This window comes from Furipterus horrens, unplaced genomic scaffold, assembly GCF_987537825.1.
Source record: "Furipterus horrens unplaced genomic scaffold, mFurHor1.1.pri manual_scaffold_3, whole genome shotgun sequence".
NCBI classification, from domain to species: domain Eukaryota; kingdom Metazoa; phylum Chordata; class Mammalia; order Chiroptera; family Furipteridae; genus Furipterus; species Furipterus horrens.
This window is the reverse complement of record NW_028327173.1, coordinates 23,034,122-23,049,889: the sequence shown is the minus strand read 5'-3', so window position 1 is coordinate 23,049,889 and position 15,768 is coordinate 23,034,122. Positions and strand designations below refer to the sequence as shown.

The 15,768-nt window shown below is 35.6% G+C and overlaps 1 protein-coding gene across 4 annotated transcripts in view; it reads right to left on the bottom strand.

The window, feature by feature from the left end:
- The window catches only part of ZMYM4 (zinc finger MYM-type containing 4), a 123,491-nt gene that overhangs the window by 43,178 nt on the left and 64,545 nt on the right, over window positions 1-15,768 (bottom strand). For 3 of the 4 annotated variants that reach the window (XM_090269084.1, XM_090269085.1, XM_090269086.1), the window contains exons 3-5: window positions 8,462-8,983; window positions 6,750-6,811; window positions 6,233-6,403 (exon numbers count right to left, since the gene is read on the bottom strand). The exons of the other annotated variant lie outside the window; for it this stretch is intronic. In XM_090269084.1, coding sequence (XP_090125210.1) covers window positions 6,233-6,403; window positions 6,750-6,811; window positions 8,462-8,983 — 755 coding nt within the window. The remainder of the gene's footprint in view (window positions 1-6,232; window positions 6,404-6,749; window positions 6,812-8,461; window positions 8,984-15,768) is intronic. 4 annotated transcript variants of the gene reach the window in all.

The following is a 15,768-nucleotide window of genomic DNA, read 5'->3' as shown; positions in this document are numbered from 1 at the left end:
AAAAACTGTGTCTTTATTTCAATGACATGTTTAGTAAATTTAAACATATTTTAAATCATAAATAATCACATAAACTGAGTTATACTACAAGTTTTCAGTGCTGTTGTTTGCTTCAACACTTAATATTATTGCACTGTGAAACCCCAAAGTGGTAGATTAATTCACTGTTTATCACAACGAAATTTGCAAAACCCTGATATACTTCTTATTCTTGTAATTCGCAGGTTAACTCCAACATATCCCCTTTCCTTGTGGTGAGGGGTGTCTGCACATTACTCAAGTTCGAGAAATACTGATATATTTTAATAGACATAGCAGATTACACAGGAGAGAGACTGGGGTGAAGTGATTGAGGCATTTGCCTCAGGCATAAAATTAAAGCACTAAAAATCTCAGTAATCAAGATAAAAGAGTATGTTAATGCAATATTTTTAAAATCAAAAATGCAAAAATCCATGATGAACATAATACCAAAACTTCAAATAAATAAGGACAGAATCAATATTACTGATTTTTCCTTTGGACTCTGGCTTCATCCAATTTGATGGCCCTGTATGGCACTGAGATTATATAACCCCAACCCAATGTTGGTCCATTTGTTTCCATACATTTGATATAATCAGTAATTGCATGAAAAACATATTTGTGAATACTCATATTCACATTTTTAGGATTAACTCCTAAAGAAATGATCCTTATAGTGGAATTATTAGGTAAACAGGTACGCAGTAAAGATTCTTGATACACAGTAACAGACTGTTATTTTAAAAAAACTTAATTATATTTATTCTAGTAATTTATGAAAAAAGTCATTTAAGTCTTTTGCCCACTGGTGTTTCAATTTGCAATTCTTTTTTACTATCCATTTACAAAAAGGTATTATAATGTAACAATATCAGCCCTCTGTAATATGTTATCAACATTTTCTCAATATGTACTTTGAGTTAAAATTTTATGTACTCAAATATACATTTTCATGTCAAAAAGCTGACATTTTTACCTTTGTGATTCCATCTATTTCTAACAAAGTTCTCCTTACACAATAAAACAGTAAGACCATGGTTTCATTGTTTACAGTATAGTCCTTTAATCCAGAGGCCAACAAACTATCTGCAAAGGGCAGGATGTTAAATATTTTCAACTTTTCAGGCCATACTATCAGAATCACACCACTCTGCCCTAATAGAGCAAAAGCATCCAGAGATAATACATGTATGAATGAATTTGGCAGTGCTCCAATAAAATTTTACCTACAAAAACTGTGCAAAACAGACAAAAACAAACAAACAAACCCAGAAACACAAAGGGCAGGCTGGATTTGACCCATTACTGATATTTTGCCAAACCCTGCTTTAACTCCATCTGGGATTTATTTATTTTGATGTATAATAGGCATTTTCCTTTTTACTTCTCCAAATATAATAGCTGGTGAATTCCTTCCATTCACCAATAATATATCAAATTCCTTTAAAAATGTCTCTTTTGTGGCAATCTCTTTTGTATCATTAGTCTGACTAACCTTATGAAACCATACTATTCTAATGAAAATAACTGTGGGATGTTTAACCAATTAATAGAATATGCCTATTACTCAGCCTTTTATTTATTTATTTATTTATTTTTTTTTTTTTTACAATAAAAACCGGGACACAGGACTTGAGCAGTAAAGCGAGGCCTTTATTCACGAGTCTGCAGAGCAGGGCGCACCCTCACAGCCAGGAGAATGTGCACTAATCAGCCTATTTTTTATAACATATGTATAAGATGTGTTTCCATGCCTATTTATTCTTTTTCAAAACATGAGAACCTATTGATAATCTCATCAAAATTATATGAAAACCATACCTTAGTTAGGAAGTAACTGATATCTTTTTAAAAAAGTCTTACCATTCATTCAAATTATCTTTTATTTGACATAGTACATTTTAGTTGTCTTACTGTAGGAAACAGTGTATCTTCTCATCATATTATCTAATTGGGAAACAACTGATTTACAGAATATCGCTATCTTTTATTTAATTAACATTCAACTAACATTCAACTAGCTACTTCACTAAACTTTCATGAATTCTACCAATTCTCTAATAAAGATCCTTACCAGCAAATGATGATAATTTTGTCTCCCCTTTTCCATTATTTCTTCTAATTTCTTTAACATGTATTGGGTCGAAATCCAACAAGAGTTAAATAATAATGCAGAATCAGTAATTTGTGTTCTTTTAGTAATGATAAATAGTAGATTTCCATCATTTTAGTTTTAAGTTCAATGACTGTTATTGATCTGAAGTAGATATTTCCTTACCATGATCAAGAGAGTATCTATTATAAGAAATGCATAGTGAATTACATGAGATGTCTTCTGGCATCTATATATCTATGTATAATATTACTTGACCTGTTGGTGAAGCTATATATTAAAAGATTCTCTAATATTAACCAGTCCTGACATTCCTACGTTATATAGTATAATGCAAACTTAAAGTAAAAAAAAACGTTTTTTATCTCAGAAAAAAAATGGTATGCTTTAATGGTCTCCCATCAGCTCTCTTGCTCACTGTCAGTGACAATTATTCCAAACTTCTGATACATTCCTTAAGCATCAAGAATGTATTACTTACGTAAGATAGTAAAATAACTATACACCTTAGTACTCTGTTTATACACCCTACAATGCTTTCAAGGCAAAATCATGTTTATTAAGAATCCCCTGACAATAAGTTTACAAACATTAATAACAAATCAATGACTAATAATTTGAGAAGTGAAAATCTGATGACCCAAAAGCTTTCAGAAGCAGAAAAACAGGAGTCAAAACAAAACAAAAACTCTTTTACCAATATCTTTAACTTCCTTTTGTTTACCAAAAAGGAAGATCCATATCAGTTTCTCAAGAAAGTATTTTAGAAATGAAGGACCCAGTTCCTATAGCCAAGTAAACTTGGTTATGACTACAAATAGTCCCAACATTTAATTACTGCGTTCTGATTTCGAAAACTATATAACTTACTACTGTGACAATTAGCTTGCTTTCCCATTCTAATCCATTAATTGCAATGAAAGGTTGTAGATTAGCTCTTTTATTATGAGCAAAAAGAAAAGAAAAAATCATGATAGTAATGTAACATTTACTGAATTTCCAACTTTTAGAATGTATCAAAAAAGGGAAAAGGATAAATAAGTTATCTGACTCTTTGAAGTTTCTATTTTAAAAACTCCTCTAGGCTTTTTAGAAAAAATCAAACAACTTTTATTTACAGAAAGATTAGTAGACTAATAACAGTAAGAACTCGATTATGGCTCCAGACTGGCTCCTTGAGTCACTAACTTAAATTAACCTCTATGAACCTCGGTTTCATCCTCTACAAATGGAGTTAGTATCATCTACTCTGGCCTTCTGAAGAGGATGAAACAACATAGTTCACATAAAAGCACCTGTAACTGTAAAAGCACTACAGAAAATACTATGGTGACACGCAATGTGATTTGAATGAAGCAATGAAACTGGGAGGCCAAATGTTACGTCAGTAACAGAGACAGGAGGATGACAACTGACAAATTCAGAAAATCTTAATAGGAGAAATAATCAAGAGCAAATAAGTAGTGAAATTTATATACACACATTTCAGCACTTTAGTGATTTATACAGGAAAGTAAAGAAATTAAACCTAAAATGAATCGTGTAAGGAGAATTAGGGAGTGAGCTGAAAGCAAAACTACAAGTTAAAGAAAAAAGCCAAGACAAGTTTTTGATTCAGTGCCATGAGCTAAAGCTATGATCTTATTAAACCACAAGAAAAGCTACTACTAGTAATCAATGGTCAAAAGCAAAATCAATCTATTAGTATTTTATGAGCTTTAGGTTAATAGTACTGTTTTACTGTAAGAAAATAATACATGGGAACTCCTTTTCCAGTCTATGGGAAATGAATGAGTGGTAAAGTATTAGACAGTACTGAAAAGCAAGGAATAAAGATTTCCAATGGTCATGGGGAAGAAGTACCTAAAAGAACAAGACAATGAAGAAGGGAAAGGGAGGAGGGAAGAACAGGGAGAAGTGGGGAAGTAGAGAAGAGAAGGGGAGGAAAAGAAAAGAACCGTAGTTTAACATGAGGTCTCCTGAGAGATTTCTAGAAGAATTATCAAAGGTCAGTCCTACAGGATTGGTGTAGCTGATAGAGAGGACTTCTCAGAGAAAAAAGCTTTACCCACTCACATGCTGGGATGCCTTATGTAGGGTCAGGGTAAAGAATGCTTCTGGACCTTCTGTCCAGGACCTACACACATTCCTCCTTGGTTCTCAAGAGTCCAATCAATTAGGTGGTGAAAGCCTTTGGGGAAATTCTTTCCCATAATCATGATGAAATTTCATATTCAATGTTTCATAACACAGTATTACATTCTGAATAGAGTATAAATATGTAGGTGTTTCTTTGTCCTGACAGTTCCATCTTACAGTAGTCACCAGCCACCAAACCTCTGATTATTTTAATAGTAGTACAAATAATTCCTCCTGATGTCCTCTTCCCCAATGTATTAGCTCTTTGCTATAACTGTCTTTTCATCCCAAGAGCAGTGTCATTGACTCATGTACAGCGAAAACAGGATGCCTTTGGTACCCCACCATCATTATGTTTTCTTATGGATTTTCCATGTCCACACCAGGGTGTGCAAAGAGACAGAAGATGTGTCCTGTGTACATGTGTGGTTGTACTTTCCTGAGGCATACACTCCCACATACATTTTCTCTAGGTGTCAGGACATTTCTTTTTACTTAATTCAGATATCCAAGATCTCCATTTTGCCTGCTTTAGTTAAATATGCTTTCAATCTATCTTCTACTCAAATATTTTAATGTTCCTTCTCTACCGTCTTCTTTGTAGCCCTTTACAATCATACCTGTCCAGCTTCTACAACTTTATCACCACTATTCTATACAGCTACCTTCCACTGGGCATCATGAAATTCTTGCTTAAATGAGCAACAATCTAACCCTATAAATCACCTACATCTATAAATAAGCTATTCTTCTATCTCCTTAGTTTAAAACAGTGGCTCTCAATAACAGATGTTTCTCCTCCCACAAGGGACATTTGGTAACATCTAGAGACACTTGGAAGGGGATGGGGGGTAGGGGGAGTTGGGGTTTGCTACAGGCATCTAGTTAGAGGCCAAAGATATTGCTAAACATCCTGCACTGCACAGGACAGCTTCTCACAACAAAGAATTATCTGGTCCAAAATGTAATAGTGCTGAAGCTAAGAAACCCTGCTCAAATACAACTGAATGAAAAAAAAAATCTCTTACACAGAAGTCACATTCTCAAACCCTCTAGTATAACAGGAAGCTATGGAAAGACAAGCTTTCTCTGTATCAACTGCCATTTCAGAGAAATAGCTAATTCATATCATCTTTACATTCTCAGGCTCTGAATTAATGCAATCTGTATAAAACATAGATCACCCTCAAATAATTAATGCTACCATATATTCAACCCTTGTTCCCCTTCTTACACAAAAGTATTGATTTCAATACCTGATTTAATTTTTTTCTTCCATCTCAACTACTGTAACATCATTAACTGCATGAATAACTTCGCTGACTTACAGGATCTCTGACTTTTACATAGAGAGCTACACTAAAATAGCAGAGGTCTACCCTTACCTTTATTACTCATAGATCTCAAATTTGGTATCCCTATCATCCATCAAAGCCTCCTTTAACCTTCTACTCACTAACCCAATGAAGTGGTTCTTCAATCAATTAACCCTTCAAAAGATAATCTGTCCATTACTCCCTCCTGAAAAACACTTAAATCCATACATAGCCTGTATTTCATTAACACTAACTGCAAAGGCTTATTACCTTATATAAACTCAGTCACACCATAAACTCATAAACCTTCAGCCATGTCTTCTGTATCAAGCTCTAATACTTGAAGACTCACACCTTCCCTAATTCTGCACTGAAATTGTAAAAATCAGAGAACAATGGCATTTAGGAACAAAGTGGATTAAAAGCCTTAATTACTACTCAGAAAACATTTAATGTAACTCCTGTTGATTCCTTAGCATTATTCTCACAAGGTAATTCAAATTGCCTCAACCTTCATTAACAGTCTCCTCTCACCCTGTCAACAAATGACTTCACTTCTTAATCAACAACTTCCGCTCTCAAATGAGTAATTCATGTGTGAAAGGAAAAGAAGGGGAGAAAAAAAAGGTGAAATGTTTACTTGAGCATTGTCAGGTTCATCTTTAATTTTGTCTAGTAGTCCCTGCTGTGGTGCCATTGCTTTGTCATACTCATCATCCAAAGGTTCTTCTTTAATTCTAATATTTGATGCAAAGGAATTCCCCAGTTCCGAACCAATGGATTCTTTATTGGCAAATGGATAGCTGGAATCCTAAAACACAATATAAAGGATTAATAAATATTCAGATCTTAAAATTATTCCTCTTCAGGTTCAACACCCAAAGAAAAACTCACTGGAAATTAAGAATTCTACGGACAGTCATTAGAGTCCCTATGCCTAAAAGTAAATGTGAAATATGTCTAAATATCAAATACAAATAGAATCTAAAAGACTTCTTTGAACATCTCCAAAGATGTCCTTTCCAAATTAATAAAGTAAATTTAAAAAAAGATCAGCGCTCTTCCTACCACATATAGTTACAGTTTAGAAAGTGACATAAAGAAAATTTTGACACTTGCCACAGTTACAGCATTCTACATACACACTGAAAACTTACCCTAAAGTTTGTTTCTGGGGTTTGTGGTAAATGAGTATGTAATGTTTCTTCAACTTGATTAGCTATTGAAAGAAAAACAAAACAAAACAAACACATGTATATGAATAATAAATCTTATAAAGAGTGACCTAAAAAGCTATCATTTGATAATCACCTCTTTTCCAACAAAGATGCTCATTAGCATGAGATGGGTCCCCAAAAAACAATCTAAGGTACTTTCATTCAAACTAAACTATCCAGCCCCATCTAACTTTTAGCCTCACCTCACACTTTTCCTTGCTCAAACATAAATAAAGTGGTTACTTTACTCCCTATGCTCTGAAAATTACTTGCGTTGGTTATTCCCCATTCCTGCTTGTATCATTGCAAGTCCCCTCTATCTATCCTCATTTTTATAAAGTATTCCAGACTCAGCTCAGTTAAAAATTCACCTCTCCTCTATAAAATCATTTGTGGCCAGTAAGTTAAAAATCATCTCTAAGAATACTTAAAACACTGTTTGTTATTTGAAGGAAATCTTCATGTATTGACTTAGGACAAACTCTCCCACCACTGTCTTTAATTATAAATTAAATCTTAGCTATTCAACTGGTCACTGATACTTGTAATACTTGACTTGTCCTGTCCCTTCTATTACTAAGACATTATGATCCTTGAGGATAAGTACCCTCATAATAGTCAATATCCCTATAGAGAATACTAAAAATGTATACTTAATAATATAGTATACCCTTGCACAGCCTTCTACATAATGGATGCTTAAATTAATTGTTTTTAACAATACTGATTTGTTCTTTCTACTCTATTTTTTCCTGGTATTGTCAGAAGAAATTTAAGGGTTGGTAAATTACACCTTACTTTCCCTCACATGTACAGAACATTTATTGAAACATTACTATTTTCACTATACCCAAGAATACAAAGATGAATCAGATACAATCTGACCCTCAATAAACTCCTACACCAGTATATAAGGCAGAAACAAATACAGAACTATAATACTGTGTGATATGGACTATAAATAATGAGTTATGGACAAAATGCTATGGAAATACAGCTAAGGAAACAATTCATTCTTGATGTAGAAAGGTTAGGGATGATTGCAGAATAGAAGAGGTTTGAGTTAGGCATTGCTGGATAAAAAGTACTTTTACAGGCATATTCCAAAGAGAGGAAATGGCATGCAGGTAAATGGAACACTAAGAGGAAAAGGAGAAATGAGGAAAATATATGATACATTCAAGAATGGAACTAGAGCTAAAGTATAGGGTACACTGAGCAAAGAGGCTCAGGAACAGCCTCAAGAAACTTCTAAAACATCAAATAGAAATGTTATCAAAAAGAAAAATCCTCCCTAATTTGGTGGGGCAGCAGTTTGAATTAGTGTTTACAGCACGAAGAAGTTAAATTCAACTTCAGGTTCCAATGTTCAACCAAAGAAAATGAACAGGTGATGTTGAGTATCTTGCCTTCTCATCAAAATATTGCAGCCAGGGGAGGGAGAAATGAGGTTTAGAGCTATTTTTCAACCATTTATACCATTACCAAAAATTACGGGGAGAACTTCACTCCTCAAAGAACAAGGATACAAGAAAAATGACAAGCTTACAACGAATGTAATTGTTCCTACTTTGCTTAGCATCAGAAGTAATAAAAGCTGTATTATAAGTATGTTATTTATTGTTTTATTGCTCTATTCCAACAATTATTACCTGCTTTATCAAAAAAACTGCTTTTCAACCTCGAATCCAATTCTTTATGGGGTTTGTCCAACTGTTTTTCACGTTCATAAGTTAGGTCTCTATTTTTCTCCTTTCCAGAAAATGTCTCCTTGCTGTTTTCTCTTACTAGACTAAAATCTTTCGGTATTGATTTAAAGACAGAAACCTGATCAAACTGTTTGGGAAAGTCTTTTTTTAATTTATTTTGAATCTGTATTTCATTTTCATTGTCTGATTCATGCTGTGTGACTCTTCTCTCTACTTCCAAGCTATCATCAGTATGAACTGAAGAAACAAGATTGTCCTTTGAACTAAAATCCTGTTCATCCTCATTGTCACTACCAACGACTGGAATTCCTGCAAGATCCCCAGAGTTCAAAAAATAATCATCTTCATCCAGCAATGAATTTTCAGATCCTGTTTGATTCGGCATTCCATAAGACATGCTGTCAAGGGTAGGAGTTAAGTTGTGGTCTATATCTTCAGACATTTCTGTATCCATGATACCACCACCTTAAAAAGTAAAATACTGTTTAGACAAATGATAATGCTAAAGTTGACCATATTTATAAGGCCTGTCTGGTATTTAAACAAATATTTATACTTTTCTTTCCAAATAAAATATAGATAATATCGCAATATTCAGTTAACAGTTTGAGATAGGTGTGACAGATCTGACTATCCCTATTTGATAGATAAGGAAACAGGGACCTAAAACTTAAGAAATTATTTTTAGTTAGAAAGAAAGGCAATATGATATAGAAAATAGTACCTACTTCAGAATCAAACATACCAGTGTTAGAATCACAGCATGACCACTGAAAATCTGTGATTCCGAGAAGTAAACTCTCAGGTTTCTTAATCTATAAAGCAGTATAATACTGAGCCTGGAAATTAGTTTATGGTGAGGATTACTGATAGTGTATATATATGAAGGACCTACTAGCACAGTGACACATAAATGGGGATATAAAAGTGGTAGTTATAATTACTATAGTGATTATTCTAGGGACCTGATATTGGAACCCAGGTCTTTGGTCTGAGTCCCAATTTTTCTACATAAACTCTAATAAACACAGCAGTTAATGTTTACAATAACAATACTTAAACATGAAAATAAAATTTAACCAAGCTAGAATAAACTTAAAAACCTGTTTACTGTTTAAAACTATGTGCTCAAGTCGCTCTCATTCCAAAATATTCTTCTTATATTTCCCTCACTTGATTAACAGTATCACTAAGCCAGAAGTTTGATCAAGACAGAAAAAGAAAAGCACTCCAATTCTCCTTCCCCTTGGACAAATTCTCTAAACCATCTCCTCCATTTGGCATTATTTGAACACCCCACATCTCTTTCTGTTCACACTGTACTAAATCCATAGTTATCCAAGAAGCAACCATATTCTTACAAACCCTAATCCTGAACCACATTGAACTGGTCCACGAGCAGCCAAATTGGGACTGATACAAACAGTGAAAGGGAGGAAGCTGGAATTCAAATCAATGATTTGGAACAAAAGGAAGAATTCACCTGCAACAGAAAGAAGGCACAAGAATTGAAAAAAAAATGAGAAGATTAGGAAGCTCTGGGACAACTTTAAATGCACCAACATCTGAATCACAGAGGTGCCAGAAGGAGAAGAGGAAGAGCAATAAACTGCAAACTTATTTGAAAAAATAATGAAAGAAAACTTCCTTAATCTGGCGAAGGAAATAGACCTACAAGTCCAGGAAGCACAGCGTCCCAAACAAGATTGACACAAAGAGGACCACACCAAGACACATCACAATTAAAATGCCAAAGGTTAAAGATAAAGAGAATCTTAAAACCAGCAAGAGAAAAGAAGTGAGTTACCTACAAAGTTCCCATAAGACTGTCAGCTGATTTCTCAAAAGAAACTTTGCAGGCAAGAAGAGACTAGCAAGAAGTATTCAAAGTGATTAACAGCAAGACGCTATAACCTAGATTACTCTATCCAGCAAAGCTATCATTTAGAATGGAAGGGCAGATAAAGTGCTTCCCAAACAAGATAAAGCTAAAGGAATTCATCATCATCACCAAGCCCTTATTATATGACTGTTAAAGGGACTTATTTAAGAAAAAGAAGATCAAAACTATGAACATTAAAATGACAACAGACTCACAACTATCAACTGAATCTAAAAAATAAAAACAGAAACAAAAACAAACTAAGAAAACAAGCAGAACAGGAACAGAATCATAGATATGGCAATCATTTGGAGGGTTATCAGCTGGAAGGGGGAAGGGGAGAATTGGGGAAATGTTGCAGGGATTAAGAAGCATAATAAAAATTTTTAAAAAGAAACATAATTAGCAGAAACCCTCTGGGCGGTGTTGCTCAGTGTGATTCAGGGCCAGTCTGTGAACTGAAACGTTGCCAGTTCAAGTCTCAGGGCACATGCCTGAGTTGCGGGCTAGGTCCCCAGCTGGTGGCATGTGAGAGGCAACCAATCGATGTACCTCTCGCACATCAATGTTTCTCTCCCTCGCTTTCTCCCTCCCTTTCCCTCTCTCTAAAAATAAATAAAAATTTTTTAAGATAAAAGAGTAGTATAGGAAAGGGAGGAGCTAAAGAACTTACACATGCAACCCATAGACATGAACTAAGGGAGGGGTGGGATTCCTGGAGGAAAGGCAAGGTACCAGACAGAGGGCGGAAAAGGAGAAATAACTGGGACAACTGTAACAGCATAATTAATAAAATATACTTAAAAAGAAGAAGAGATGCTCAATATCACTAATTCTCAGGCAAATGCAAATTAAAACCACAATGAGATATCACTTCATACCTGTCAGAATGGCTATCATCAATAAATAACAAGTAACAAGTGCTGATGAAGATGTGGAGAAAAGGAAACCCTCATATATTATTGGTGGGATTGTAAATTTGTGCAGCCACTGTGGAAACCAGTATGGAAATTCCTCAATTAAAAATACACCTGCCCTACAATACAGGAATTACAATTCTGGATATTTATCCAAAGAAAACAAAAACACTAATTCAAAAAGATATATGCAGAGATCCAAGATGGCAGAGGAGTAAGTGGAAGAGAAACTAACCTCCTCCCAGGATCAATCTGGAATTACAACTTAATTGTGGAGAAATCATCCAGAATAACCAACTGAACACTAGCTGGAAAGAAGCCTTATAATCAAGGACAGACAGAAGAAACCTCTCCATCACAATGTGACTGGTACGGAGGGCAGAGGAGACCCAAGAGGGCCGGCTGGGCTCCCACAGGCAGCAGCTGGAGGTATGGGGAAATATTTCAGCAGCCGGCGGTTCCCTGTGAGAAGTGTGGGGTCTAAATTTGAAACTGGGCCCCCTAGCCTACAGTATCAGACCCAAGAGTAAAACAGATAACATCTGGCTGTGAAAAGCAAAAAGCTACAGGTTTGTCTTTTTATTTTTTGCTGACCTGAGAGAGATGACTGGAGGCACAGAAAGGTTCTTAAGAGGGGAAAATGCACAAAATTTCACGGGCTTCCACTTACCCTGGACTCCAGCAGAGGGAAGGCAGAGTGGACCAGTGACACTTGAGGAGAGTTTGGGGTGGTGGCTTTGGGGAGAGAGCTGAGGGAGCAGCCGACGGGACCCCAGTACTGACTCATCCCCCATACTGCAGGCACCGTCCTGCTCAGGCTGATCACTGTTCTGCCAGTGGCACCAGCCTGAGGGGAAGCTTTAGCCTCGCCTGCAGGAACTACCCCCCAATGAGCCGCGCTGAAGCTTGACTGCCGATTACAGACCGACGAGATTAAGAACCGAAGGAGACCGCCACAGACGGGAATCGCTGATAGTCTGGAACAGGACGCACAGGCCCAGACTGGGACACAATGTGATGTCACCAGAAGCAGATCCAGAAAGAGAATAAAGTGGTAAAAACCAGATTCTACTGAGACAAATTCCACCACAGGTCTTAATGCAGTAGTTCTCAACCTTCCTTAAGTCGCAACCCTTTAATACAGTTCCTCATGTTGTGGTGACCCCCAACCATAACTAAAGCATAGTGATTAATCACAAAAACAATACGTAATTATATATGTGTTTTCCGATGGTCCTAGGCGACCCTGTGAAAGGGTCGTTCGACCCCCATAGGGGTAGCGACCCACAGGTTGAGAACTGCTGTCTTAATGAGTTATTTTCTCTCCTGCATAGCTTTTTAACATTCTTTTCCTACCAGTTTGTGCATTTTAAGTCACTAATTTTTATATTATAGTTTATTTCAAATCTCAAATTTTGCTCCTCCCTTCTATCACTCCATTTTACCATCTTATTTCCTCTTATTTTAGTTTTAAATTCTATCTGCTTTCTTGATATTCTAAGCAATGAAAAGCGAAGGCCTAAAACTAAGACTACTCTACCCAGCAAGGCTCTCATTCAAAATGGAAGGTGAAATAAGGAGTTTCCCAGACAAAAGAAGGCTAAAAGAATACATCTCTACCACACAGGCACTGCAACAGAGGGGGAGTCTGGCTCACGGCCAGGGTTACAATTCCCAAAACACAAGGAGCGGTTCCCCACACTCACTGTAGGGGATTTTAACACTTCACTGTCAGCAATGGACAGACAGTTCTTCCAAGCAAAGAAACAACAAGGATATCGTTGCATTGAACAACACTCTAGATCAAGTGAATTTAATTGATATATAGAGAACCTTTCACCACAAAGAACATTTTCAAAGATAGCCTCAACAAATTCAAGAAAACTGAAATTATATCAAGCATCTCCTCAGATCACAACAGCTTGAAACTAGAAACCAACATCAAGGAAAAAGCTCAAAAACATTCAAATTCATGAAGACTGAATAACATGCTATTAAATAATAAATGGGTTAACAATGAGATCAAGGAAGGAATCAAAAAGTTTCTGGAAACAAATGAAAACAAACACACAATAGTCCAAAACCTAATAACACAGCGAAGGCAGTCCTGAGAGGGAAGTTCATAGCAATACAGGCCTACCTAAAAAGGATAGAAAATTTTCAAATAAACAACCTAACCCTACATCTACAAGAACTAAAGGAACAACAACAAACAAAGCCCAGAGCGAGTAGAACAAAGGAAATAATCAAGATCTGAGCAGAATTAAATGACACAGACTAAAAAAACAATTCAAAGAATCAAAAAACCCAGGAGTTGGTTCTTTGAAAAGATAAACAAAATCAACAAGCCTTTAACTAGACTCATCAAGATAAAAAGAGAGGACCCAAATAAATAAAATCAGAAATGAAAGAGGAGAAATCACAACCGATACCACAAAAATACAAAGGATTGTAAGAAATTACTATGAACAACTATATGGCAAGAAATTTGACAACCTGGATGAAATGGACAAATTTCTGAAAACATAATATTCTAAAACTGAAACAAGAAAAAGCAGAAAGCCTGACTAAACTGATAACAACTAGTGAAATTAAAGCAATAATCAAAAAACTCCTGGCACACAAAAGCCCTGGACCAGATGGCTTCCCAGGTGAATTTTACCAAACAGTTAGGGAAGAACTAACTCCTATCCTTCTCAAACTATTCCAAAAAACTCAAGAAGAGGGGAGGCTCCCAAACTCCTTCTATGAGGCCAATATTGTCCTAATTCCAAAATCAGGTCAAGACACAACAAAGAAAGAAAATTACAGGCCAATATTGTTGATGAACATAGATGCTAAAATCCTCAACAAAATATTGTCAAACTGGATCCAGCAACACATTAAAAAGATCATACAGCATGATCAAGTGGGATTCATCCCAGGGATGCAAAGACCGCATAATATTCGCAAATCAATAACCATAATATACCACATAAACAAAATATAAGACAAAACCCACATGATCATATCAATAATGATAAAAAATCATTTGATAAAGTACAGTGCCCATTTATGATAAAAACGCTCAGCAAAGTGGGAATAAAGAGAGCATACCTCAACATAACAAAGGCCATATACAAGAAACCTACAGCTAACATCATACTCAATGCACAAAAAACTAGAAGCTTTCCCCCTAAGATCAGGAATAAGACACGGGTGTCCATTTTCTCCGCTTCTGTTCAACATGTTTTTTTGGAAGTTCTAGCCACAACTATCAAACAAGAAAAAGAAATAAAAGGCATCCAAATTGGAAAGGAGGAAGTAAAACTGTCATTATTTGCAGATGACATGATAGTGTACATAGAAAACCCTATAAGCTCCACCAAAAAATTACCTGACCTCATAAGTGAATTTGACAAAATAGTGGGATACAAAGTCAATATTCAGAAACTGAAGGCATTTTTGTACACCAGCAATGAAATACCAGAGATTGAAACTAGGAAGAAAAATAAAAACCCATATACTATAGCAACAAGAAAAAGAAAGTACCTAGCAATAAACTTGACCAAGGAAGTAAAACACCTGTACTCGGAAAACTACAAAACACTGAAGAAAGATATTAAGGAAGATACAAATAATTGGAGGCATATACTGAGTTCATGGATTGGAGAATTAACACCATTAAAATGTCCATACTACCCAAGGCAATTTATAGATTCAAAGCAATCCCTATTAAAATACCAATAACCTACTTCACAGATCTAGAACACATATTTCAAAAATTTATATGGAACCAAAAACAACCCCAAATAGCCTCAGCAATCTTGAGAAAGAAAGTAGGGGGAATCACAGCACCTGATAACAAACTGTTCTACAAGGCCACTGTAATCAAAACAGCCTGGTACTGGCATAAAAACAGACACATAGATCAATGGCACAGTATAGAGAGCCCTGAAATAAACCCATGTCTCTATGTTCAACTAATGGGGGCAGGAGCATAAAAGGAGTAAAAATAGCTTCTTCAATACATGGTGTTGGGGGAACTGGACAGGGACATGCAAAAAAAAAATGACACTAGAACACCAACTTATACCACACACCAGAATAAACTCAAGATGGATAAAAGACTTAAATGTAAGCCGCGACACCATTAAAGTCCTAGAGGAAAACATAGGCAGTAAAAATTTAGTTAGCCTACATGGCAATATTTTCACCACTATATCTCCTAGGGCAAGGGAAGTAAAGGAAAGAATAAACAAATGGGACTACATCAAACTAAAAAGTTTCTGCTCAGCTAAAGAAAACATCAGCAAAATGAAAAGGGAACCATCTGTATGGGAAAACATATTTGCCAATGATACCTCGGACAAGGGTTTGATCTCCAAAATATATAAAGAACTTATACAACTCAACCCCAGAAAGACAAATAATCCAATTAAAAAATGGCCAAAGGAACTGAACAAAGACTT